The 24,299-nt window shown below is 34.0% G+C and overlaps 2 protein-coding genes and 1 pseudogene across 2 annotated transcripts; all 3 read left to right on the top strand.

Annotated features, from left to right (window-relative positions):
- Positions 1 to 167: 167 nt before the first annotated feature.
- Positions 168 to 1,243, top strand: LOC111463264 (annotated as a pseudogene).
- Positions 1,244 to 4,905: 3,662 nt separating this feature from the next.
- On the top strand, positions 4,906 to 9,666 carry LOC111447301 (zinc finger protein VAR3, chloroplastic). Its single transcript, XM_023086390.1, has 5 exons — positions 4,906 to 5,480; positions 5,575 to 5,692; positions 7,176 to 7,453; positions 7,612 to 7,710; positions 7,809 to 9,666. The coding sequence occupies exons 1-5, from the start codon at positions 5,044 to 5,046 to the stop codon at positions 9,508 to 9,510; spliced, it is 2,634 nt and encodes an 877-aa protein (XP_022942158.1). The 5' UTR covers positions 4,906 to 5,043; the 3' UTR covers positions 9,511 to 9,666.
- Positions 9,667 to 19,841: 10,175 nt separating this feature from the next.
- Positions 19,842 to 21,453, top strand: LOC111458809 (transcription factor CSA-like). Its single transcript, XM_023101663.1, has 3 exons — positions 19,842 to 20,394; positions 20,471 to 20,833; positions 20,916 to 21,453. The coding sequence occupies exons 1-3, from the start codon at positions 20,082 to 20,084 to the stop codon at positions 21,149 to 21,151; spliced, it is 912 nt and encodes a 303-aa protein (XP_022957431.1). The 5' UTR covers positions 19,842 to 20,081; the 3' UTR covers positions 21,152 to 21,453.
- The last annotated feature ends 2,846 nt before the right edge of the window (positions 21,454 to 24,299 follow it).

The raw sequence follows: 24,299 nt of genomic DNA, 5'->3' as shown, positions 1-24,299 counted from the left end.
CTTAAAAAAAAAAAAATACTCTTGAGCTTTCATGAATTGTAATGAGATCGTTAAAAAGTGCTCTTATAATTAGTTTTAAAAAAAAAAAGCCTAAAAATTGTTTCCTAAAGTAAATTATTTTCAAATGTTTTAATGATAGACTTGACAAGTTGAATTTTTGTTTAAGAATGGGTTTGATACGATTATTGAAGGTCGGTAGTATTTTGATATTGATATTGATATTGATAGGCAAAACGTATGGACGAAGGGTAACCACGAGGGAGGCAGTTGGTAGTTGGGATCCTTCCATTTTCGCTCACTTTCATATGCTATTTTCCTTTTTTATTTACTCATTATTAAAACATTATTTTGTAAATTTTCTAATTATATAATTATTTTTGTATATTGAAATAGGAATTTCCAGATGCTATATTTCCAGCCGGAGGAAAATCAGAGATCGAAGGATATTTTCCACCTCCTTATTTTGAATGGTTTCAATTTACCTTAATTTTACTCTTAATCATAATTTAATTCATTTTAATTTTTTAATCTTTTATCCCGGGCGCGGTATTGTCAGCACTCTTGTTGGGTTACCAAGCACAGGTACGTCTTAATTAACGCCAACAAATCTAGCATACCTGAAATGATGTTACCGCTAAAATGAACCTAACTACTGTAATTGATACCCATAATGAACCTAACTCAATATATCAAATTCAGTCAAAATCAATAAACAACACTAAATTTACGATCATTTTTTACCCATATCGTAACATCGTAAGTAGTTCAAAAATAACGAAACAGGGGAAGGTGTTGAAGGAGCATCCAACAATGAAAATGTTTGTGTCAATACCAGGAACAAAGTTCAAAGATGAAAGCATCTGTGAGGTTGCCTACAAGCACAAAATAAAGGTCAAATTTGTCCACCTGATAGGGGAAAAGGATTGGTTGAAGCTTCCTTCTAAAGAACTTGCTTCTACCTTTCATGAGCCTCTCATCATAAAGGCATCCTCAAGGTCATACTGTCCCTAGGTTAGACGAAGTAGCCACTAAGAAGCTCCGCTGCTGGGTCGATGCGATAGTTTCGAGTCATGATCATGTTGGAGATGGAGAAGCAAAGGAGAATATCACTCAGAAAGTGGCTGAGAACATTGAGAATGAGCTCGAGAATAGTAATATAACTTAAGTTGATACGGCTCGTTATGCTTTTCTTTTCTTCTCAATTTCTTTTAGTACTCGAATAAAAATATCTCTTTTGATACTATTATGACACCCGAATAAAAGAAAGTTATATAAATAGATTATATTTGAACGAGAATAATTCTTATGAGAATAGGACAGATAGTTACGAAATGCTCAAAAGAACTGATAGTTATTATCTATACTAACAATGTATATCTTTTCGTTAGTATCTTAAAAATGGCATGTTTTCACTCATTTATACTTAAATTAACTCAAAACGCACCTAAATTAATTAGCTTTTAAAAGTCAAAGAAAATATGCTTAACTCTCCCGAACACAATCTCAATCCAATAAACTAACCAAAACACATTCCTTAAGTACCTAAATGTCGGAAAAAAAAACAAAAACCAAATTAATCATTCAAAGCCAAACACGAACAACCCTAACTCACTTAAATTCACTCTACATCGCACAAACTCACTCGACAAACGTTTCAAATCCAAGAAACTGACCTAAACTAATTATCCCTTAAAAGCCAAACAAAATATGTTAAATCAACTCACTCAAACGCACTCTAAACCACAAGAACTCACCGAAACATACTCCATGACGATCAAACTCTCCACAACTAAAGTGCCTAACTCACCCCACATGCCATGAACTCACCAAACCCTCTAACTCAACTAAATTCACTCCACATATTACGAACTCACCAAATTAAACGCACTTCAAATCCTACAAACCCACCTAACGCATTCCATAGCTCTCAAGTTAATGATCGAAGCTACTTAAAATACAATGTCATAATACTCACCAAACTAACAATTTAAAGCCAGAACAAACGATCCTAACTCACCCAAATTTAATGCACATCTAACAAACTCATCAAACACACTCCACTAGACATAGTTGAACCATGTCCATGTATATTCGTGTTCTTACACCTCCCTACCAAATCTTATTTTTGTATTTTTTTTTTTTTTAATATTTGACTTCACGTCAAGAGTAAAAATAAAATTCTTAAAATAATAAAGTAATTTTTTAGCATACTAAGGGTGAGAATTTGAAGATTCGAAATTTCAACTTTAAGGGAAGAAAATATCGTTGAGTTATGCTCACTTTGGTTGATGAAGTCGGGATTAAAATATTCGTTTTATATAATTAAACCTATTTCAAAATAGCACTCCAATTAATATAATATTGAAGTCAAATGGTCCTCAACGTTTGGGATAGCTGAAGGTCAACGTATATTGAAAAGGTCAACGCGGAAAAACTAGAGTTTTGGAGCCATCAATTTGGATTTTTTTGGCCTTTGGAACTCCCAAATGGACAAATTATACACAAAATGGTCCAAGAAGCGTGGAAACCCGGCCGGTCATGGTCCCTTTGTTTTCATATATTTATACATTTATCCTTCATCTTCCTTGTCCTTCATTTTTGGCCCAAAACTTTTTTAAATTCCATTTCTTCTTTGTATTTGCAATTTAATTTTGGTTTATTAATAGTGTATTTCATCCCATTTTAATAAAAAAAAAAAAAATTGTTCTATTTTAGACTTTAAATTTTTAACATATTGATAATTTGAATCTTTATTTATTTTTACTTTTAATTAAGAAAAATAGAGCAGCAAATTTAACTAAATTAAGGGTCTAATTTAATGAAATTGAAAGGTTTAATTATTTTTTTTACATTTTTTTAATTTTGATCTAATTAGAAAGAAAATATTCTAACAACCAAATCTAAAAATAAGATAAAATATATAAAATCTAATTGATTCTGTATAAAATATATTCGAATAATAATTTAAATTAGGGGCCAAATTTATTAATTAAAAAAAAAAAAAAAAGAGTACTAGTTTTACAAATTTAAAGAAATAAATCGGCAGGTGAAAATAGCAAATAAGAACAAAAGAAGCCCTCCATTGCAATAACAAAAAAAGAAATTCTGAACAAGTAGGAATAAACCCGACGCGGAGTCAAAAAATCGGCAGGCTATATAAACCGGCTCTTGCCCCAATCTTCATATCCCAAATCGATTTCTTTCTCCTCGTCTTCATTGCCTCTCTTTATTTCTCATCAAAGACATCAATGGGGAAATTCGTTGAATTGTTGGATGTTGGAGTGAGAATGGCCGCCAGATTTCACGCTCACTGTCCGCAAACTGCTCGCCTCTACTACCATCCTCCCTCCGATCACGACGGCGACCACCACCACCATAACTACTTCCACCACATTTTTCAGGCCTACGACGGTGGGCGCCACGCCGGACCCTCCACGGACCTGGTGGAGGCATGCGGAGTCGACACGGTGGCTATGGCTAGGGGTTCCGACGCTGAAGTTGTGTCTTTCATTCAGCAACTTTTGATGATTTGATTCGGTTAGGGTTTTTTACTTCGGGGGATTAATGTTTTACGAGTGTAATTCGTTTGTGCATGCCATTACACATGCCAATTGATCGATCAAATGGTTATATGTATATCTATATATTTAGAACTGGTAACGCTCTATATCTAAGATTTTAGATCATGATTCAGAATCTAAATCCGATATTCTCCTCCAATCGGGTTAGATTATTATACTATAATCTACAGTAGCTTGTACAAGTGAAGACTGTCTTTATAGATCAAAACTATCCCATCAGCATGTGTTGGGCTTATCTAAATGTTCTCTTAAAAAAAAATGAGATTACCCATCATATAATTGTTTCAAATCTTAAAGTTCTTATTATCGAGTCATTCAAGGATAAAGTGCACCTTAACCATATCATGCAGAGTCATGAGATTTTTTTTCATTTTGATGTGGTGTCGATTTATCTATACATATGCTCCTAATTTGAACTAGCATCACTGATATGAACTAAAAGACATCAATCATATAATATAATTCAATGAAGATGTGAAGAAAATGTTGTCAAAATTATCAAAAGATGTTTCAATTCATGCCACGTTAAAGAAGAATGAAGTTTGGTTGTTATAAATTTTGGGTGGGCTACCGTTTAAAGTAATTTAGAGTAATTGTATTTAATTTCGGTTCCATATCAATCACAGAAGGAATATTTGGTTTGGTTTGGGTAGTTGAAAGCTTAGATTTGTTGGAGAATTAAGTGGATGTAATTAAGAGCTTCATGAGTGTTGGCATGGGGTGATCATCTTTGCTCCAATTTGGCCAATGTATTAGGCATCACTTTGACAAAAGCCCTGCATCCAAAATCTCCCTACTACTTCCAAAACTAGTGCCCACAAACCAAATTCTCTCACAAAAATCAATTTATTCCCAAATCAATAAAAAAAAAAAAACAACGCAATTCATTAAATCTTCTTCCAAACAAAATTATTTTACCTCTTTCGGTTCACAATAATCGAGTCACCCTATGAGTATCACTAAGAAAAAGAGGAAGAGATATCATAAGAAAAAAAAGACACGAGTTTACGAAGTGAATGAGTTTCCATTTACGCTTGGTGAATCTATTTGTTTAAAGTCTGTTCTCCGAGTGAAAAAGTCAAAAGAGATAGTAAAATACGAGTGAAAGAAGTCTAATGGAGGATTAGGAGAATCTGAACACCTATTTACCTTGTAAAATTAGATGAAGGATAAAGAACCAAATAAACACCGACCTCTTCTGTTCCTATAAAAGTTCAAGAATAGCAATCGGGACGATGCACAATAGGTTAATCTTAAAAAAAATGTCACTGATTTTTTTTTTTTACTTTTTTACTATTATTTGTTTGAAATAAAAATTAATTTTGAAATTAACCCATATCCGGAAAACTCCAAGTTATGAACCACATGGTCATGGGCTGGACAAATACTCTCCCTCTCGTGGTTCTATCTTCACCGTAGGGTTTATCTCCGATTCCACTCGCCACCGTTTCTCTCTGCCGCAATGGGCGGAGCCACCAGGTTCTTCGTCCTCCTATCCACTCCTCTTCCTCTCATTCACCACCACCGCCGCCCTTCCTTTCTCCGCCTCGCCTCTCACTACCACAACTTCTTCCGATCTTCTCTTAAGCCCAGAAACAGATTCTTATCCCCTTCCTTTCCCCTAATTAGAGCCTCTCGCCATGTCCATTCCCAGGTCTCCACTCCAGGGGATGAGTTCGGGAATTTTGAAGAATCTGGGTCCGTCAATGGCGTGTTTTCTCCGGATTCTTATATTTGGCGAGAATGGTCCAATTTCCTCGGGAGCCTCGACTCCGGTGGCTATTTTGGTAGTCCGGGTTCTGGGAATGAGTTCGTCGCTGTTCAGGAGCTGCCAGCTGAGTTTGTGAATGCGGCTAATGCGTGCTTGGCATTTTCCCGCGGCCGTGAACATCTCTTAGGGTTCGTTTTGTGCTCTGTATACTAAAAGGAAGCCAATTTGTTATCGATCATTACCTTCTTGTATTTGTTTATTTATTTATTTTTACTGTGGCAGATTGCTTCCTAGGAGGGATATTGAGGTGTTGGTTGAAAGCGTGAACCCATGTCTGTTCAGAGACGGGGATGCTTCATTGAGGAAGATGAAGTTGTTCTTACAAGGCGATGAAACTCAGGTAAGTATGGATTCCAGATTAGTATCTGTTAGTTCTTCATAATTGCTTGTGTTTGTTTCAGAAGTGTTTTAGAGTGCTCTTTTGATCTCAGGGGGCTATATTAACATTGACACTATCTAAGTGACCAAATAACACATCAAACTAAGGGAGTCTTGGATAAAAATGATAATATATTTTTTTAAGTGGAAGTTTTAATAAATGTGTCTTTGTTGTGTTCATATCCTAGATAAATGACGTGTCACAATGTACATGTCATGTCGTATCCGTGTCTCGTATCCATATCCATATCTTTTCTTATTAGGCTCCACCAAGTACCACACCCCTAGCTCATGGATCTCATAGTTGTCTATGCGTCCTATAACTAGTCACAAGCTTAATGGATGCAATTATCTATCATGTTCATGATTAGTTCTAATGTTTGTATGCAAGAGGAGAAGGGATGACTATATTCTTGGAACAAGTACAAAGTGAAATGTTACTGGAGTTAAGATGACGAAAGCAGAGATTAACATGATGACGTGTTGGTTCATCAATTTTATGATTACTGAGACAGGGAAGAAGTTCCTGCCCTGTTTTTTATATGAATTTGCAATGGAAAATTTGGATGCAAACAAGGAAACATTTGATGATCTAGGAAATACCAGTCTTTTGAAATTGAAGGTGGTTACGTGACTGGAGGCAAGGGGAGATAGCAGTGACCAAGTATTGCAGTCCCTTACTCACTTACGGAAACAATTAGGTCTCTATGAGATTTAATAATACGGAATGCACCAATGACATTTCATGGTACCAAAAGTTTCAAATTCCTTCTTGGATAAGTTTGAAGATACACTGTAGCAATCAAGCCCCTAGAAATGAAGAAGGATGAAAGACACTATACTGAGAAGAAAGTCGAGTACAAACTCTTCTAACTCAAGTCCTATTAATTTGATTTTAATTTCTCAAATTAATGTTCAATTTAATGCAAATAACTGTCCTTGAAAAGAAAGACCATAATGTGTACACCGTGAGAAATTTGTGATACCAAAGTCTGTTGAACTTAGTACACTGCAAGATATGGGGAGCACTTGAGAATACGAACCTTTATAATAACTCTGTTTCTTGCATTGATTGCAACTTGGGACATTTTTGTAACCCTTAGGCTTTGGGTTGGGAGACAAGGATACCTTGCCATGGTTAAAAGGGTTTTTACTAAGGAAGCAAAATGTGGTTGGAAGCGCACAGAGGAAATGAGTGTACTGTTTTTGTTTGTTTTTTAAAGTGTCGTAGCCTTTTTAGCTGTGATTAGTTCATGTTTTGACTTTATTGTTTACAAATATCCAACTTTAATTAGGTTTATATTTCTGCCTCCCATATAGCAATGGATTAATTCTTTCATCAAGAAGAATTTCTATTTCCATTTTTACTTCATTTATTCCAGCCCCTGATTTTGCGAGTGTTAAAACCACTTCACAATATTCACTTGTGCTATCACCATTGGTAGGTTTTGGATTCTGATAAAGCAAGGACGATTGATTTATTCAAATTTATCTTGAGCTATGCCAGAAACCCGACTGTTTCTTCAGAAAGTAATCTGTACAGTAGAGATCAGGTAGAATCATCTATGAGGAATCTGTTAAGTGAAATATGCAAGCTTTGTTTTAGCAATCCAGATCCGAAGCTTTTGGAGACAGACAATCAATTTTCTGACAAATATAGCCAATCACGTGGGCCGTATGGGCCAAAAGTTGAAATGAAAAGAGGGGACTGGATTTGTCCAAGGTAGATATTCATTTATTTTGCTACCTTTTATACTGCTATGGTTGTATCTTCAAATGTTTGTGCCTCTTCTGGTTGTATCTTTGCTGTATTCTGATCTAGCACGTAAAGTATGTTTGTGCCCTACTGAGATAATCTGTTTTGGATATTTACGAGTGTAGATGTAGTTTCATGAACTTCGCAAGAAATGTGAAATGCCTTGAATGCGAGGAGGCCCGACCAAAGCGACAGCTGATTGGTGGAGAATGGGAATGCCCTCAGTACGGAGTGATTCTCTACTTTCTCAGACTTGATACATCTTTCCATTTCCCCTGTTCTGAATGACTAAATTAAACTTTCATTCTGATTACTTTGGCAGATGTGATTTTTTCAATTATGGGAGGAATACAGTGTGCTTAAGGTGTGATTGCAAAAGGCCAGGGCCTCCATCTCTCAGTAACATTAACATAAATTCTGGTTTAGGGAATGACAATGGAAGTCACACAATTAAGGTTGATATCGATAGTAAGTTGGCTGCAAATGAAGAGAAGGCTCAGCGCTGGTTTAGTAAGATTTCTCAGCTGGACAGTACTTCTGATTCGGGCTCCTCAATAACAGATGAAGATTTCCCTGAAATAATGCCATTGAGAAAAGGAGTTAACAGATTTGTTGTGAGCACGAGGAAGACGCCTCTGGAGAGGAGGTTGGCTAATGCTCAATACAGAAGAAATTTGGGCAACGATGGAGTTCCAGAAAATAACAGCAGTGAACTGTCTGCTTCTAACAATTCTCTTGACAAAACAACAAGCCATGATGACATTCTTGGTCGCCTATCCACTAATTCTCAATCCACGAATTTTGGAAACGAGCAAGGTATTCGTACCAATTATACTTTATCATCCACTTCAGGTTCTTCGCAATATGAGTCCCCGAAAGGAGGTAATTCCAGTTATGTTCCATTTGTTCCATTACCCCCAGATATGTTTGCGAAAAAGCCTAAGAATTCAAGCATGGAGAGTGAGGTAGTTGGTACTGATAATAACAAATCCCTTCCATCAAGCTCTAATGAGTGGACAGGCAGTACTTCCCAGAGCAATGGATTGAACGAAGTAGGAGATATTCCTTCTCCACCGCAGAATCCGACTCAGAAAATTAATGAAGGGAAGGAGGAAACTGAAAAATCTGAGAGATGGTTTAAAAGGGTTGCCGAACTGCACAACGTGACAGATCTTCCTAGTGCAATTTCTGATGAAGACTTCCCTGAGATCATGCCAATGCGCAAGGGAGAAAATAGATTTGTTGTCAGTAAGAAGAAAGACCGCTCTTTAACGTCTCCAGCTTATAAGAGGCGTGCTGCCATGGAGCAAGCTGGCAGTTCCAACTTTGTCCCCTTTGTTCCTTTCCCACCGGACTATTTTGCAAAAAAAGATAAGGCCTTGTCAGATGATTCAAATAGTCAAGTGACTGAGACCTTCTCAGATGATTCAAATGGTCAAGTGACTGAAGCTCAGTCATACGACACTAGCATTGGTATCGATGATAGAAGTAACTCTCAACAGTCTGATAATCTAGAAACTCAAGCAGGCAGGTTCAACTCAGAACTCCATACACGGAATTCCAGTCGGAGCGATGAAGCTACAGCATACGGAGTACCCAACATTCAAAGTCTAGACACAAATTTGGTTAGCTCTCAACCTGGTCACAAGAATGTGGCGAATAACAACACAAGTGTAGCGGGAAATCCGTCTCCAGCATCCGAGATGCCAAACGTAAGAGAGAAATGGAGTGGAAAAAGTTTGGAGGGTTCAGCGGTCACTGAACCAGATCCATTGGACATGTCAGAGGAGGCTAAAGTGCAAAGATGGTTCCGTCGTGTTGCTCAGATCAAGGACATCTCTGAGCTAAGTCAGATTCCGGACGAAGATTTTCCATCGATCATGCCAATGCGCAAAGGTGTCAACAGGTTTGTAGTCAGCAAGAGGAAAACTCCATTGGAAAGAAGGTTAACATCACCTCAATACAGAAGAAATCTGCCCATTGTTAGTTCAGACCCACCAAAGCGAGAAAATGATGGCAGTTAGAAACACCCAGCGTTCTTCAATTTCTTTCATAAACTGAGATTATTGGTATTGGTTTGTTCTTTACCGTGAAAAAGAAAGGAACTTCAAATATGGCTTTTATAACTTAAAATCTTGGTTATTGATTAAATTGAATTGAATAGTAGTTCAACCACATAATTGATAAGTATTGTGTGCAAGGGAAGAAATGGCTGGACAAATTCCTATCAGGCCTCCTTGCTCTTGTAAATGAGCTATCTGAGATGCATTATGGTAGGAATGTTTTCTGATGGATTGGATTGGTTTGGTTGGATTCTTTGTTAGATGATTCGTGGTTAGGTGTTGAATAGATGGTCTTATTGGGTGTTTGTCGCGTGTTTATGGGATGGAGAGGGGGAATCAGAAGCTTTATGTTGCTGTGTGAGAGCCTCCACGGGGTAAGTTTCACACGAGTTTTGTGTCGTTTCTCGATTGCTATTGATTTTAGAAAGGGATATTGCAATGATTTTGGTATGGATTTGAGTAATACACCCCCTTGATCAGGACCGAACCAATGATTTTGGTTTCAGGACGAATGATGATGAAATTGAAACTAATTGGGTGTAAATAGAAGAACCGATTGAAAAGTAGGGAATGATTCAAGTGGGAGTACAACATGTCTAGTAGGAATGATTCAAGTCATAAATCCCGAGATTTCAACGTCTCTATGCCCAAAATGTTGCCACAAAGCCGGGGAGTTTTCATCCTTAACATCTTAACGTCGCAGTAGAGTATCTCGACACTATCCTTCATTCGCTTAGGTGTCTCAACACTATCTTATTTTCTATATATATACCAAATGACCAAAGTTTCACATTTGGAAGTTGGAGGATGAGTTTAGAACTTGAAGAGTGATTTTCAGGACTCAAGATCGTGGAGATACCACTAGGAACAAGATATCGCCATGCTGAATCTAATTTGTCTTTCTTTTTTATATCCTTTAAACTTGGTTATATATTTTGGTATGAAACCTTTTTATTTGAATATGCATGGCTAAACTTAGAATTGACATAACCATCGAATATTATGGTTCAATCAATTGAATTGAATTTGTTATTATGCTTGATTTCATTCATGTATTTATATGATTTATGCATTCTATATATAGATCATAGATTGAATGTATATATATCAAAATGTAAGACATTCTCTTATATTGACTAGAAAAGTATGGGAAGAAGAAGAATGTTGAAGAAGGGTCCAAATACAATGGTTGTCTGTTTGGGCATGTGCAGAATGGCATACCCATAGATATAAAGAACTTAGAACAGTCCTCAAGTCAAAATTGAGGACGGCTTAGTACAAAAGTCCAGATGTAACCACTGAACCAACCAAGAATTCAATTGAATACATATTGCTACATACATTCTTCCAAAAACAGACCAACATCGTTTGACTAAATCACAATAAGACATCTCACCTTTTCATGTTTCGTGTGTTGACTAAACACGAGTAAAAAAAAATGACCATTTTGATCCAAATGAATTGCACCAAGATGTCGGTACGATTCAAAATCGACTGCTCTGAAAAATAAAGGAAATTAATACATACAAAATGATTCGAGAGGAGAGTATCGGTAGGGATCAGACAAAAAATAGTTCAATTTTTTTAGATCATCTTTATTTTTTTTTTTAATTTTGTTTTGGAAATGAATTAAATTTGATTCCATTCTTCTCAATTTCCATTCAAGAAGTCAAAAGTTTTTAGATTTGGTGCTTTTAATTTAGTGATATTCTAATTTGATTGATTGCTATTTTTTTCCTAATTATTAATATTGTCAATATTACATTAAAGGTAGATGTGACATATTTTTCAAATTAATGTTAGTTGAGTTGATGGGAATGTTATATATATGGCAAATTATTTTGTAGTCTAGGGAACATATATATATATATATATATATTACAAACAAAAATTAAAGATAAAATAAATTCGAAAATTATTTAGAAAATCTCTTAAATTGCTATAATTACACCTTTAAATTTTCAATTTAAAATTAACGATAACCCTAATATTGCAGATTTGACATTATAACTCTAATGGCTCTCGAGTTTAAGGCTAGATGAGGGTTTAGCCCCTATAACGAACAACAAAATATAATTATGATAATTTCATAAGTCTCTGTTCTTTTAATTTTTAAAATAAAATTTAACCTTATAATTAATGATTGATTATTTGGTGAATCTAATTTATGGAAATATAGGTGAGGGACTTTTGAAATTGCATAACTTTTTGTAGTAACGCATAATGAAAAGAGTCCATATTAGGAGGGACTTTTTAGAAAAGTAGATTAATGCAAAAAAAGAATAGTGCCAGGATAGATGTGAAAAGAATAATAATTATGAGGGGTGAAAATTTAAATATAAAAAATGTAGGGCCTTTAGTTTGGTTTATGGAAGTTAACCCAATATATATATTAATGGATAATTTTACACGTGCGGAATATGAGAGGCCCCTCTCCCCTTACCTTTTTTGCGTAAAAAACGGTACGTTTTGTTCGGACCTTTTGTGTTTAATAATTCCAATTTCATTAATTAAACTTAAATTATATTTAAACAAAATTCTCAATATTATTCTTTTAAAAATATTTATTGATTATTTTAATAAATAAATATATTTCATAAGAAAAAAATGTATTTAATATAATTTTAAAAAAATTCAAAATTTAATATTATATCATAGTCTTTAATAATTATATTTTTTTAAAAAAATTAATTAATTTATAATTTATAATGGGTTATATATGTTGGGGAATGATGGGTTTGTTTTCAACAAAGGCTGCGTGCGCATGCTTCAAAAACCCCCAAACCTAGTGAACGTGATGGGCGTAGAAAATTTAAAGCAATATATTTTATTTCTTTTATATACTTTTATTTATTTATTTATTTATTTAATTACACTATTCCCTTTTGTCACGTACATATGTATCTAGAAGACGGTCGAGTTATCATTTTAATCTATTTATGTTTAGTTTTAGTTTCGTTTTATAGTCCGTTTAAAATCTTAACATTTTTCAGTTTCGTTTTTCGAATATTTTGTCCCATGAACTTGAAACTAAAGGGTTTAGAAAAAATGAACCCAACCCAACCACTATAATTCGGGTTGGATTGGTTCGAGTTGTCGAATTCAATATACACCTCTAGTATCTAATGATGCAAACACTCTCTTCGATAACAAATTTATAGTCTACTTAAAATCTTGAGCCTATATGTTTTCCGTCGATCATTATTATCTCCTCTTTCTAGATATAAGTGTTTTGAACGTGCGTACGTAGCCTTTGAAATCGAAACGACGAGGAAATGATGATAAAGTGTGTAGTGCACCTCTCCAAACCAACAAAGTGGTCAAAAAGTGAGTAAAACATGTCTAAGTGCCTTAATGAAGTTGTGCCTAAAACATATAACATTACCCCTTACACTAAAAATCTTAAATTAATTTGAGAAGTGCTCAATTCATCCCTAGTGCTACAAACTAGCTAAGCTTAAACTCACTATAAATCCAACCATAATCTTAAGAACTCACCTAAGCATATACTAATGTTGAAGATTATTGAAGGGAATAGTCCCACATTGATTAATTAAGATGAAAATCATGACTTTATAAGCAATGAATACTATCTGTATGTTATATATCGAGTTTTGTTCACCGTTTAATTTAAACCCTACAAAAGGATGAAATTACTTTTCCACGTAGCTTTATTTTTGGGGTCCATTTGTAGACTAATTATTTGTCTTTCATAGGAAAAAAAAGAAAAAAAAAATGTTATTGTTGAATGTCAAATTGATTTACACCATCTTTAATGGTATTGGAATCCCATTTTGTGTTTACCAAAGTAACTAACATGAAAGGGACTTTCATTTCCTCTCCAAATCTAATCATAATTATCTCTAATTACAATCCTAATTAATTTCATTTTTAGTTCCTTATAATTTTTTTAGCTTTAATTTGTAAGTTTATATTCTTAATAATTGAGAGTAGTTATATTCTTAATAATTATAGCTTTAAAATGATAATTGATTTAATTATATGTAAACTTTATATAGATGAAAAATCAACGTGACAGTAATTTAAAACGATATGGCTGAATCTAAATTCACCTCATTATTAAGAAACCAAAAGGTTAAAATTGTGATTAATGCGGAATAAGAGGGTATAAATGAAAATATAAAAAAAGACAAAGGATAAAAGTGAAATGTTAGGTATAAAAAAGAGGTTGGTAACATAGTACTCCACATATTTGCTTTTTTCTTAATTTCTTTTCTTATAATCCTTGTTATTTGCGAGATTCCATATCGATTGGAGAGGAGAATGAAACATTACGTGGAAACTTCTTTTTAACCGACATATTTTAAAATTGTGACACTGACAACAACGATATATAACTAATTAAAATGGACAATATTTATCCGTAATGGCGGGGGGTTATTACCATGCTGATATTTTTTTTTAATAAAAATTTAAACGTGTTTTTATTTACAAAAGGAATATTGAGAATGAATGTTTGGATAATATATATATTATATAAATAGTTAATTAAAATAGTAATTATAAAAATATAACTAGTGGGGGCTAAAAATGCAAAATTAATTTCCCCAAAACATAACTAATATTTTAATATTAGAATGATTCATTGAATTTGCACAAGTGTTTCAAGGGCTTTCTTTTTTGGTAATTAAATATTAAGATATTAATTTCTTGGGAAGAGCAAAGGGTGAGACAACTGACATTATCTTGGTCGTTAGCTTAATCCTAGAATTATTATAATGTTTTAATTAGTTAATTTATAGATTAAAGTATTAATGTGAGAGTATAATATAAACCCACTATAGTGTCGGTTGATGTTATTAATATAGTATAAAATTCAGAGCCATGTGATATATAAATTCCATTCTTTCGCTAACCCTAACATCACACGAGTATAATTTTATTGATTAAAATATTAATATTATGTATTTGTTACTGAGTAGTTAACTGTTAACTTCAATACGGTCAAGATATATTTCACTAAAAGGTAAGACGTTTGAATTTTCTCATTCCCACGTGTATTTGTTGAGCTGGCTAAACGGTATGGGTTCTACAACCAGTGACTCGAGCATTTTGTTGCATCTTCATGTGATCTAGTCATCGAGAAACAGTCGGGTTCATGAATTTTTGTTAGTATTTGATTTGTTTAATGTAGGGTATAGATATTGTTTTGTATGTATTTAGAGTTTTTGTGTCCTCTCCAAAAGAAGATGGAAAATGATTGATGCATGAAACAAAAGCAAAGGTAGCTAATAAGAACAAAGAAAAAATATATATATATATATCTATAAATGACTATTGTGAGACCTAAAGTTTAGGTTAGTGGCTTAGTTTATTATACACTTTGATAACGGCATAGCCCAATTATCAATTAATATATCATTTTTAATACATCATTGATGGAGACTTCCACCATAGCAATTTGGTTATAATAAAATATATATGAATCATAACAACACATTTTAAATTTGAATTCTCTTTCTCTAGAAGCTTCCGTTGAATCATTAGGGTAACAATGTATATATTACGTTGCTTCGATGTTATAGGCTCAATCCTCGGCTTTTTATTTGTTATCTTGTGGCCACGTTGAAGGATGCACGTGAAAAAGGCTTATTGAGTTAAGGATGTGAGGCTCGAGAATAGAAGAGTAATGAAAGTATGTTGTGAGATCCTACATTGGTTGGAGAGGAAAATGAAGCATCAAAACTTCTCTCTAGTATACGTGTTTTAAAACTGTGAGGCTGAAGATGATACGTAACAAGTCGAAGTGGACAATATCTACTAGCGGTTGGCTTGAATTGTGTGCCTACGAAGACATTGGGCCTCCAAGGAGGGTGGATTATGAGATCTCACATTCGTTTGATTAGGAACGAAGCATTTCTTATAAAGGTGTGAAACCTCTCCCTAGTAGACGCTTTTGAAAATTGTGAGACTGACGACGATACATAACGAGCCAAAGCGGACAATATCTACTAGTGGTGGGCTTAGGCTATTACAAATGGTATTAGAGCCAGACATGAGGCAGTATGTCAGCGAAGATACTGGACCCTCAAAAAGGGTGGATTGTGAGATACCACGTTAATTAGAGAGGGGAGTCCAACCTTTGTTTAATAGACGTGTTTTAAAATTATAAGGCCAACCATGATACGCAACAAACTAAAACCAACAATATGAATATGGAACCATGTTGAGTTCAAACGGAAAAGAGAGGAAGAAGATGAGTCAAACTTTTGTAAAGGTGATTGTTGTGCAATAGGCGGTACGCGTCTCTAGGAGAAAAATATGGCTTATATTTTCAAAAAAGCCCGCTTTTTCTTGTCTTTTGCATTTAAACCCCAACATTTGTAACTAATTTCCTATTTTATTTTTTTTATCTCCCTAAAACTTTTAACAAATTATTAAAAGATCTCTCTTTTTGTTTTCTACACCAAATTTTATATATGCTTTTTTTATTATTATTAAAATAAATTAATTATGTAGCTTTGGTTTTTTAGGTTCTGGAAACATCAATAATATTCATATCCTACCCCATAAAAAACGCTTATTATGGGTTTGGTTGAAACCCAAAATAAAATAATAATAAATAAATAAATAAATAAAACTCTTGCCAATACAAAATATAAAATTTAATTTGTATTTCAAATTTTAAAAAAGAAAAAAAAAAGTATATATATATATATTTTGTTTTTTTTCCTAATTACAGTAATTTTGTAATAACCCAATTTTTCTACACGTAGTCTTATTAGGATCGTCACTAAATGTATATTGTTGTAAGTAAAAAACAACATAAAACGTCATGAAATTGATGTGTAATTGTCACAAAATCTTTTTGCTAATTTTGGAACATAAAATAATCACAACGTATGTATACATATCTGATGTAGTTCTAAAATTATACATACTCGACCTTGTTCTAAAGTTATCAACATAAAATTTTTAAGATTCAATGAACGAACTTCAAAACGAAATCTAGACGGAATTTCAAAACTAAAATTTTGGAACTTCTTACGTATACGTGTCATGTTATTTTTCTACAACTTTATCTACTTTCCTTTTTTAGTTTGTAACTTGATAATTTTAATCATTAATTACAAAAATAAATATGAAATTGTAATTTTAATGAAGATATTTTGTAATTATTAGATCAAATATTAATTTGATTTTTTTTTTTTTTTTTACTTTTAGATAGTAAAGAAAAATAAATAACAAGAATTACCGTAAAGTAAAATAGTAAATAGAAAAAGAAATACATAAATAATTTTTGTAGAGGTTAGAATTTCAAACTTTTACATGTTCTTCCCAGCATTTAAAAAAGAGAAATTAAGTCAAGAAAATTAATTATGAGTTCATGGAAAAAAAAAAAGAACACAAAATAACAAATATAATAATAATAATAATTATTATTATTATTATGAGAGAGAGAGAGAGAGAGAGAGAGAGAGATTGCAAAGGTAGTGAAAGAGCAAGTAGTGAAGAATCAGTGTGACGTCAGATGGGCCCTGCATTTTCATGAGATGGGGCCCACATTTCAAAATCGTTTCCACGAATGGATCCCGCACGTGTGAAGGACACGTGGATCGGATTCTGAAAACCCAATTATTATTGTTTACTATAAATAAAAACGAATCCCACTGTCCGTCCAAAATAAAAGTATGAGAGAGAAAAACTAAACTAATTATCAGGTTTCAATTAACTAATTAATTTATTATAATTTGATCAAAATAATTACGGCCGACACAAATTCTTTTAAAATATTCCAATTCAATTTAAAATAGATAATTTTAAAGTTTTATTGAAGATAATAATTAAATTTTAATTATTTATTAATATCAATTTTCTTTTTTTATCCAAAATATAATATTATGCTCTACCTAAAAACTTACCACATGCACATGACATGTCAGGTCTCATCAAAAGAATTTACTAAAAAAGTTAACTGTGGTAAAAGTGGGTAAGATGGATGGTAAATAACTGACTCACTGAATTCACCAGCCCTTTCTTTATGCTATTGGGATTTGAGTAATCAACTCCAAATCGACTTCTATATCCTTCTTTATTTATTTATTTATTTATTTATTTATTTATTTTTACCCTTCCTTTTCACTTTCACTTTCACGTTCTTTATTTTCTTTCACACCCTTTCTAGAATTATATATCAAATGACAGAAAATTAAGGGAAAATATCCTTTTTGTGCCTAGAAGAGAGATTTTTTTAAATTAATCTTAATTTTGAATTGAATTAATAATCAAATAAAGAAAGAAATTGAGAGGAAATTCTTTATTTTATTTTATTTTATTTATTTCGAGTTAGTAAGAAAAAGAAAAAGAAAAAAGATAGTTAAATACAATGAATGGTTTGTGAAAACCAGTCAAGCACTTAGTTTTTTTTTTTCGCAGTTTCTCTTTTTATTATTATTTATTTATTTATTTTTCCTTTTACATAAGTTTCGTGATCAATTTTACCATTGCCGCATTACGTTGAAAATGATTTTTTTAATAAAAAGGTTTATTTGTTTAAAGGTATTTCAATATTTTATATTTTATATTATATATTAAGGACATCTTTAAATGGTTTAATAACGATTTTTTTTAAGAAAATAATAAAAAAATAATTTTTTTTAAACTTAATTTTGGCTTATTATGTATCACTGTCTAACCTTATAAATTTAAAAAGAGGTCTTTTGATCAGTTACGTATAGCAATTAACCTCACAATTTTAAAACAAGCAATTTTATTGTTTTTCCGACCGATCAACTTGGGATCTCACAAAAAGTTTATGTTTTTGTTTAGGATGTTACCTTAAATGAAAAAAGCGTTAGAAATACCGAATGTTATAAAAACATGTTTGGTTTTGAAGATACATTTGATTCTAGGTCATCATGTGCATGCCATTGGACTTTGGATATCTTTTCACCTCTACAATGGAAACATCAATGTCCCCTTCCCCAAACACATCAATTCCAACAAAACCCATATAATAATAATAATAATAATAATAATAATAATAATAATAATAATAATAATAATAGTAATAATAATAATAATAATAATAATATAAATTATTCTTTAAAGAAAATAATTAAATTATCTTATGGTAAATTGGGCGTAGTTTAATGAGTTAAAATATCGATATGTAATGTTTCATTAAATATTTTATAATGTTTTTATTGGAATTGCATGACAAATTTTTTTCTCGTAACTTTAAAATTTTCTCCTAATTTACTTTTTCTTGCGATTTTTTAAATTGTTTTTAGCATGAATATAATAACGGAACTACTTTTCTTATTTATTATATAGTCAAAAAGAACTTTGAAAATTCTAAAAAGTATTTTAATTAAAAAATACTAATTTCAAATTCGTTTTATAAATTAACCAATAAAAAAAAAATTCAAAACCCGAGCCATGCTCAAAGTTTGAAACCCTAAACTACGCGACCATCGAACCGTGTGTGTATATGTATATGTGTATGCGTATGCATGTGCGTACGTAGAGGTGGATATTGAATGTTGATTAAAGAGGTAGGTTGGGTTGTGATAAAGGAAACAAATTACAGAGACATAAATGCATGCCTGAGTGTACAATTTGGTCGATCAATCAAAAAGGACTCTGTCTTAATATTTTTTTTTTTTTAGTCACATGTTATTCTCCTACTGCTCTATTTATTTTATTTTATTTTTTTTATTATTAATTTTATTGTTTTAAAATTTTATATTTATTTCCCTATTATATTAATTGAAGTGAAATATTTTAGATTGTGAATTTGATCTTTAAGTTGGTCGAGTTAATTAGGTTGATCGACCAAAAAAGTTCAATCTATTTTTAGGGTTAGACCAAAAAAGTAAATGGTTAGGGTTCATCCCAAAGCCAAGAGAGTACTAATTAAAAGCTGAGTTCCATGAAGAGTTAGGAGTTGACTACCAATTGAAAGAGCACCCTAAACCAACCATAGCAATAGCAAGACAGACCAACTTAAAGGGTCAAAAAGTTTGAAAGAACAGGAAAATTAACCAAAAGACTATTCTATAATCGACTCTTGTTGCTGAATCGAAAGGGCTTGGATTAGATCGTTGTGAGCTTTATTTTTGAGTTGGTCGAGTTGATAGGGCTGTGAACTCTATTTGTAGGGTGAAGAATATAATTAAACTATCCATTGTGTTACTATGATATGAAAGTAGGATTTATGATTGACACGTAATGTAATGTTGTTGATGTGTTATATGTTGTCCTTAAAATGGAAAAGAAAGAAGAGTTAAAAAGAGAGGAAAGAGACAAAGAGTCTGGTTTTTTTCTTTCCACAAACCCCAAGAAAAAAGCTAAGCCCCAACCCAAGCCATGGCAGTACCAAGCTTGGAGTAATCAAAGCATTTGTGTCCTCTCCCTGCTTTCTTCACACGAGTGCTTCTTTCTCTCTCTCTCTCTCCAACACTTGACATAAATATTGCCCAACAAACACTCACATCTAACCCACCCACCACTCATTCTTCTTCTTCTTCTTCTTCTTCTTCTTCTTCTGATTCCATTTCCTTTCTATAATGAACCTTCGATGCTTCAACGATGCCTTTCAAACTCATGGGTTGTTTCAAAATGTCGCCTTGATGCCGCCCCCTCCTCCTGCCTCTCTCGATCTCTCACCGCCGTCCCACGGCGGTGAGAGCGGCAGATCAAATTGCGAGGACAGAGAGAAACAAGAAGAAGATGGTAAAACTAACGGTGCCCGCCGCCGCACTAAGCTTTGTGCTAGAGGCCATTGGAGACCGGCGGAGGATGCTAAGCTCAAAGAGCTTGTCGCCCATTATGGCCCCCAAAATTGGAACATGATCGCCGAGAATCTCCGTGGTAGATCAGGTATGTTCGAGGGAATTTTGTTGAGGTTTTGAGTATTTTCTTCAAAGATTATGACTTTTTTTTTGTGGGTGTGAAGGGAAAAGCTGTAGATTGAGATGGTTCAACCAGTTGGATCCAAGGATAAACAGAAAGGCCTTCAACGAGGAAGAAGAAGAGAGGCTCTTAACAGCACATAGATTGTACGGCAACAAATGGGCCATGATCGCTCGTTTGTTTCCTGGTAGAACTGATAATGCTGTCAAGAATCATTGGCACGTGATCATGGCTAGGAAACGTCGACAATACTCCAATCTTTACAGAAGATCCTCCCGGAAAGCCTTCCATAAACATAATGTGTCCAGTGAATCCACCATCTCCAGCACCGTCGATGAATCCCCTGCCTCTGCCTCTGCCTCTGCCTCTGCCTCTGCCTCTGCCCCTGCCCCTGCCCCTGCCCCTAGTAAGTTCATAAAGTGATGATTTTTATATTGTTTTTAAGCTCAGAGTTGAGATTTGAAGTTTGAATATTTCATGGATTGTAGGATGGTGCAGCAGGAAAGGAGTGGCGGCGGATGTGGGGAAGATCGGGTGCTGGGAAAAAACAGAGGAGGTGATGGCGGCGGAGCAGTCGTCGGGGTCGAACTCGGAAGTTTCAGGGGCGGAGTCAGAGATCTCGACGAACCTCTCCTTAGCATCTGGCCGGGAAAGCATGAATGGGAACGGCGCTCACCATATGAAAATGCAGTTCATTGATTTCCTTGGAGTTGGAGCTGCGTAACTTTACTCCTCTGTTTCTCTGTTTCCTTTATGAAAAGCAGAGTCTAAATGTAAACAAAACAATCTCCGTTGTTTCTCTCTACAATGTACAGTGAGGCATGGCAGAGAATGATGAGAGAAAGCCAAAAAGATATTAAAAAAAAAAAAAATGAAGATTTTGGAGTTTCTTTTGGAAATGGGTTGTTAAAGAGATTAGGGGTTTTGTAGATGAAGAGCTTCTACTTATGCTTCTGCAATTAATGTTCACAAATGCTCTTCCTCTACCACATACTGTCTTTAATGAACCCATTTCAAATTATTGTACCCACCTGACCCTTCAAGTGTTTTTCGATTTGTTTTAGCACGTGCCACAATTTGAACTTTCAATCTTAAAAGACGAATATCAAGAGGTATAATAGCTAACGAAAGCTATCTACTTCTTTTGAAAGTCGAGTCTTGGGAGCTATAGCAATGGATTAAGGTTAGTCGAGGCCGCCATGGTTGATCGAGCTAAAGCTTGAAAACTTACATACTCTTCTTAGTTTCATTTGTTTGTCAGATATGAGAATGTATGAGTTTCTCACGGGGTATGTTTTCATTTTTTCGCTTTAAGTGATAAAAGTATGCATATGGTAACGACGAGCTCAGATTAGTTTAAGTGTAATAGTTTAAGCCCACTACTAACATATATTGTCCGTTTTGATCCGTTACGTATTGTCATCAGTCTCACGGTTTTAAAACGCACTTACTAGCATATTATAAGTTTCACGTTTTTGGCCCGAGTGAGACCTCACACCGGGGTTTTAGAAAGTCGAATCGTTATCATTAAAAATTCACTCTTGTCCTAAGCAAGGCTTTGTGTTGAATTACTACCATGCACCCCAATTCCTTTCTCTCAACATTGGTATCAGGGTTAAGTACCGGTCGATGTGCGAGCGAAGAAGTTAAGCCTCCAAGGGGTTTGGACACGAGATGGTGTGCCAGCAAGGACGCTGGCCTCTGAAGAAAGTGGATTAGGGTGTCTCACGTCAATTGGAGAAGTAAACGACTGGTCCCGAAGGGGGTGGGGATTGTGATCAAGTTTGACGTTCCGTCAAGCGGCGGCCACCATTGGATGTAGGTGACGGTGGGGTAGGCATTGTCGTTCACCTGATTTCAGCCATGCAGAAAATGAAACTAGGGTTCCTGGGAGCATGAGGTTACGCGAGGAAGAAACGGTCCAGTTCGGTTCGCAGTTGGCTTAGTGATTTGCAGTCTGATTTAGGTGAAAATGGGAGCCCATGAAAGGGATAAGAACGTGGTCATGGGCCAATATTTGGTCTCTTAGACCCTTCAAAGCCCAAAACCAGCCCAATTAACGCATCTAGAGCCCACATAAATGCTTTCAAGGCCCATGCCCAACAAAGTCCAAAATCATATAAACTAATTTAGAAATTAATAAATAGATTTTAAAAAATTGAGTATTTTTGTTGGAATTATTCCAAATCACCTCCTTGAACAAGGTCACTATTCTCGGTAATACACCGCTCGATTTGTAACAGCTCAAGCCCACCACCAATAGACATTATTCACTTTGGCCCATTACGCATCGTCGTCAGCTTCACAGTTTTAAAACGCACATGATAGAGAGAGATTTACACACTCTTACAAGGAATACTTAGTTCGAGGTTTGTTTGAGGTTTAACCAAAACAGTAAAAAAATAGAAAATCTAAAAACAAAACATCATGAACAAACATCCGTCAGATAGAGAATGGTTGTATTTGTCGGTAGGCAAAGTCCAAGGTGGTTGCATCGTTTTTTGAAGCTTCCCTAATCCATTGCCATGCAGTTTTTCATCAACTTCCAACATTATTTATATTCTCTCTCTTTAATCGAAATATTCCAATTTAATAATATGATATGATGTTATATTGTTTATTTTATGTATGAGTGGATACTATTTTTTTAATTACATCATAAACATTAATAGAAATGGATGGATGAAATATATAGTTCATAGAAAGATGGAAGCATTTGGATGATTGTCTCAATATTGAAAAGAGGAAGATTCATGATGTATGAGTGAATCACAACATTTTTATTGGTATTAGATTTTTCTTTTCTAAAACCAAAACTATGTTCATATCAACTTTAATTTAAAGTAAACGATGTTTTCTCGATCTACAAATATAAAGATTTTTACGTTTTTTTATTGAACAAATGGTTTATAGTCATGTCATGAACTCGAAACCATGGTGGGATACCCACTGTAGACCCTCGTCTATGCAATAGTTAGCTTTGGATATTAGGAGCATAACACTTGGAGGGAGGTATCGAAAGGATTTGAACGCGTGGGACACTCGCCCTTTTCATGGTTATCTAGGTACCCGATAATATACTAGAATTGCCCTGAAGACCAGAAGGTGAGATGTGTAGTAGACGAGCTTAGAGATGATGCACATTTTGTTGTCGGAGTTCTTGGAGAAGTTCGTTGACACTAATAATGGGCTAGTCCTTTAGTCGCAATTTAAGGGAAGGCCAATTTAGTCGGCACTAAGGTCAAGAAGATTGAACGTTTCATCATCGCTTTGAGAGACAATGTTCACAAGGCTAGTCTTTTCTCTTCATATTGTGCCATAGGCGTGGAGTAATCCTAGAGCACACAAGTAGGCGAACTAATGTTTTTCTTTTAAGCTTGAAATTCAAACCTTTGAACTAAGTTCACATTGATTATGCATTTAATGACAATGACTCACGATAGTTACAACAATTGAATAATCTTTCTAAAAGAAACACTTTATCTACGTGTGTAACAGTAGAATTGAGTTAGCCAAGTAACCGTTAATCGTTATACGTTATAAATTTTAATTCCGAGATAAAAGCTTTTGCATGCCGGAAACTAAGAAAGTAGGCATAAGCTTTTGCAAAAAATGGTACCATTCCTTTCATGAAAAGAGTTGTTTTAGGGTTTTGAAAGAAGGGAAGGAATGGTGTCCCATAACATAAGCATAGCAACCAAAAGAGAGAGACATATTTATGTATATAAATAACGAAATGGGTATGGTAGCTATAAAGCTTTATCATAAAGTTATGTTCTTTTAGATCCAATTTCCCGGAGAACATTAAAAAAACAAGAAACCAAACCAAACCAAACACTAAAAAGCTTACAAAAAAAAAAAAAAAAAAAAAC

The sequence above is a fragment of the Cucurbita moschata genome, unplaced genomic scaffold (assembly GCF_002738365.1).
Source record: "Cucurbita moschata cultivar Rifu unplaced genomic scaffold, Cmos_1.0 Cmo_Scf00001, whole genome shotgun sequence".
NCBI classification, from domain to species: Eukaryota; Viridiplantae; Streptophyta; class Magnoliopsida; order Cucurbitales; family Cucurbitaceae; genus Cucurbita; species Cucurbita moschata.
This window is presented reverse-complemented; position numbering and strand designations above follow the sequence as displayed.

Coding starts and splice junctions, on each gene's coding strand:
- LOC111447301 (XM_023086390.1), top strand. CDS start 5,044: ATGGGCGGAGCCACCAGGTTCTTCGTCCTCCTATCCACTCCTCTTCCT. Junction 5,481..5,574: donor GGCCGTGAACATCTCTTAGG/GTTCGTTTTGTG, acceptor TTACTGTGGCAG/ATTGCTTCCTAGGAGGGATA. Junction 7,711..7,808: donor GGAGAATGGGAATGCCCTCA/GTACGGAGTGAT, acceptor TTACTTTGGCAG/ATGTGATTTTTTCAATTATG.
- LOC111458809 (XM_023101663.1), top strand. CDS start 20,082: ATGAACCTTCGATGCTTCAACGATGCCTTTCAAACTCATGGGTTGTTT. Junction 20,395..20,470: donor GAATCTCCGTGGTAGATCAG/GTATGTTCGAGG, acceptor GTGGGTGTGAAG/GGAAAAGCTGTAGATTGAGA. Junction 20,834..20,915: donor TGCCCCTGCCCCTGCCCCTA/GTAAGTTCATAA, acceptor CATGGATTGTAG/GATGGTGCAGCAGGAAAGGA.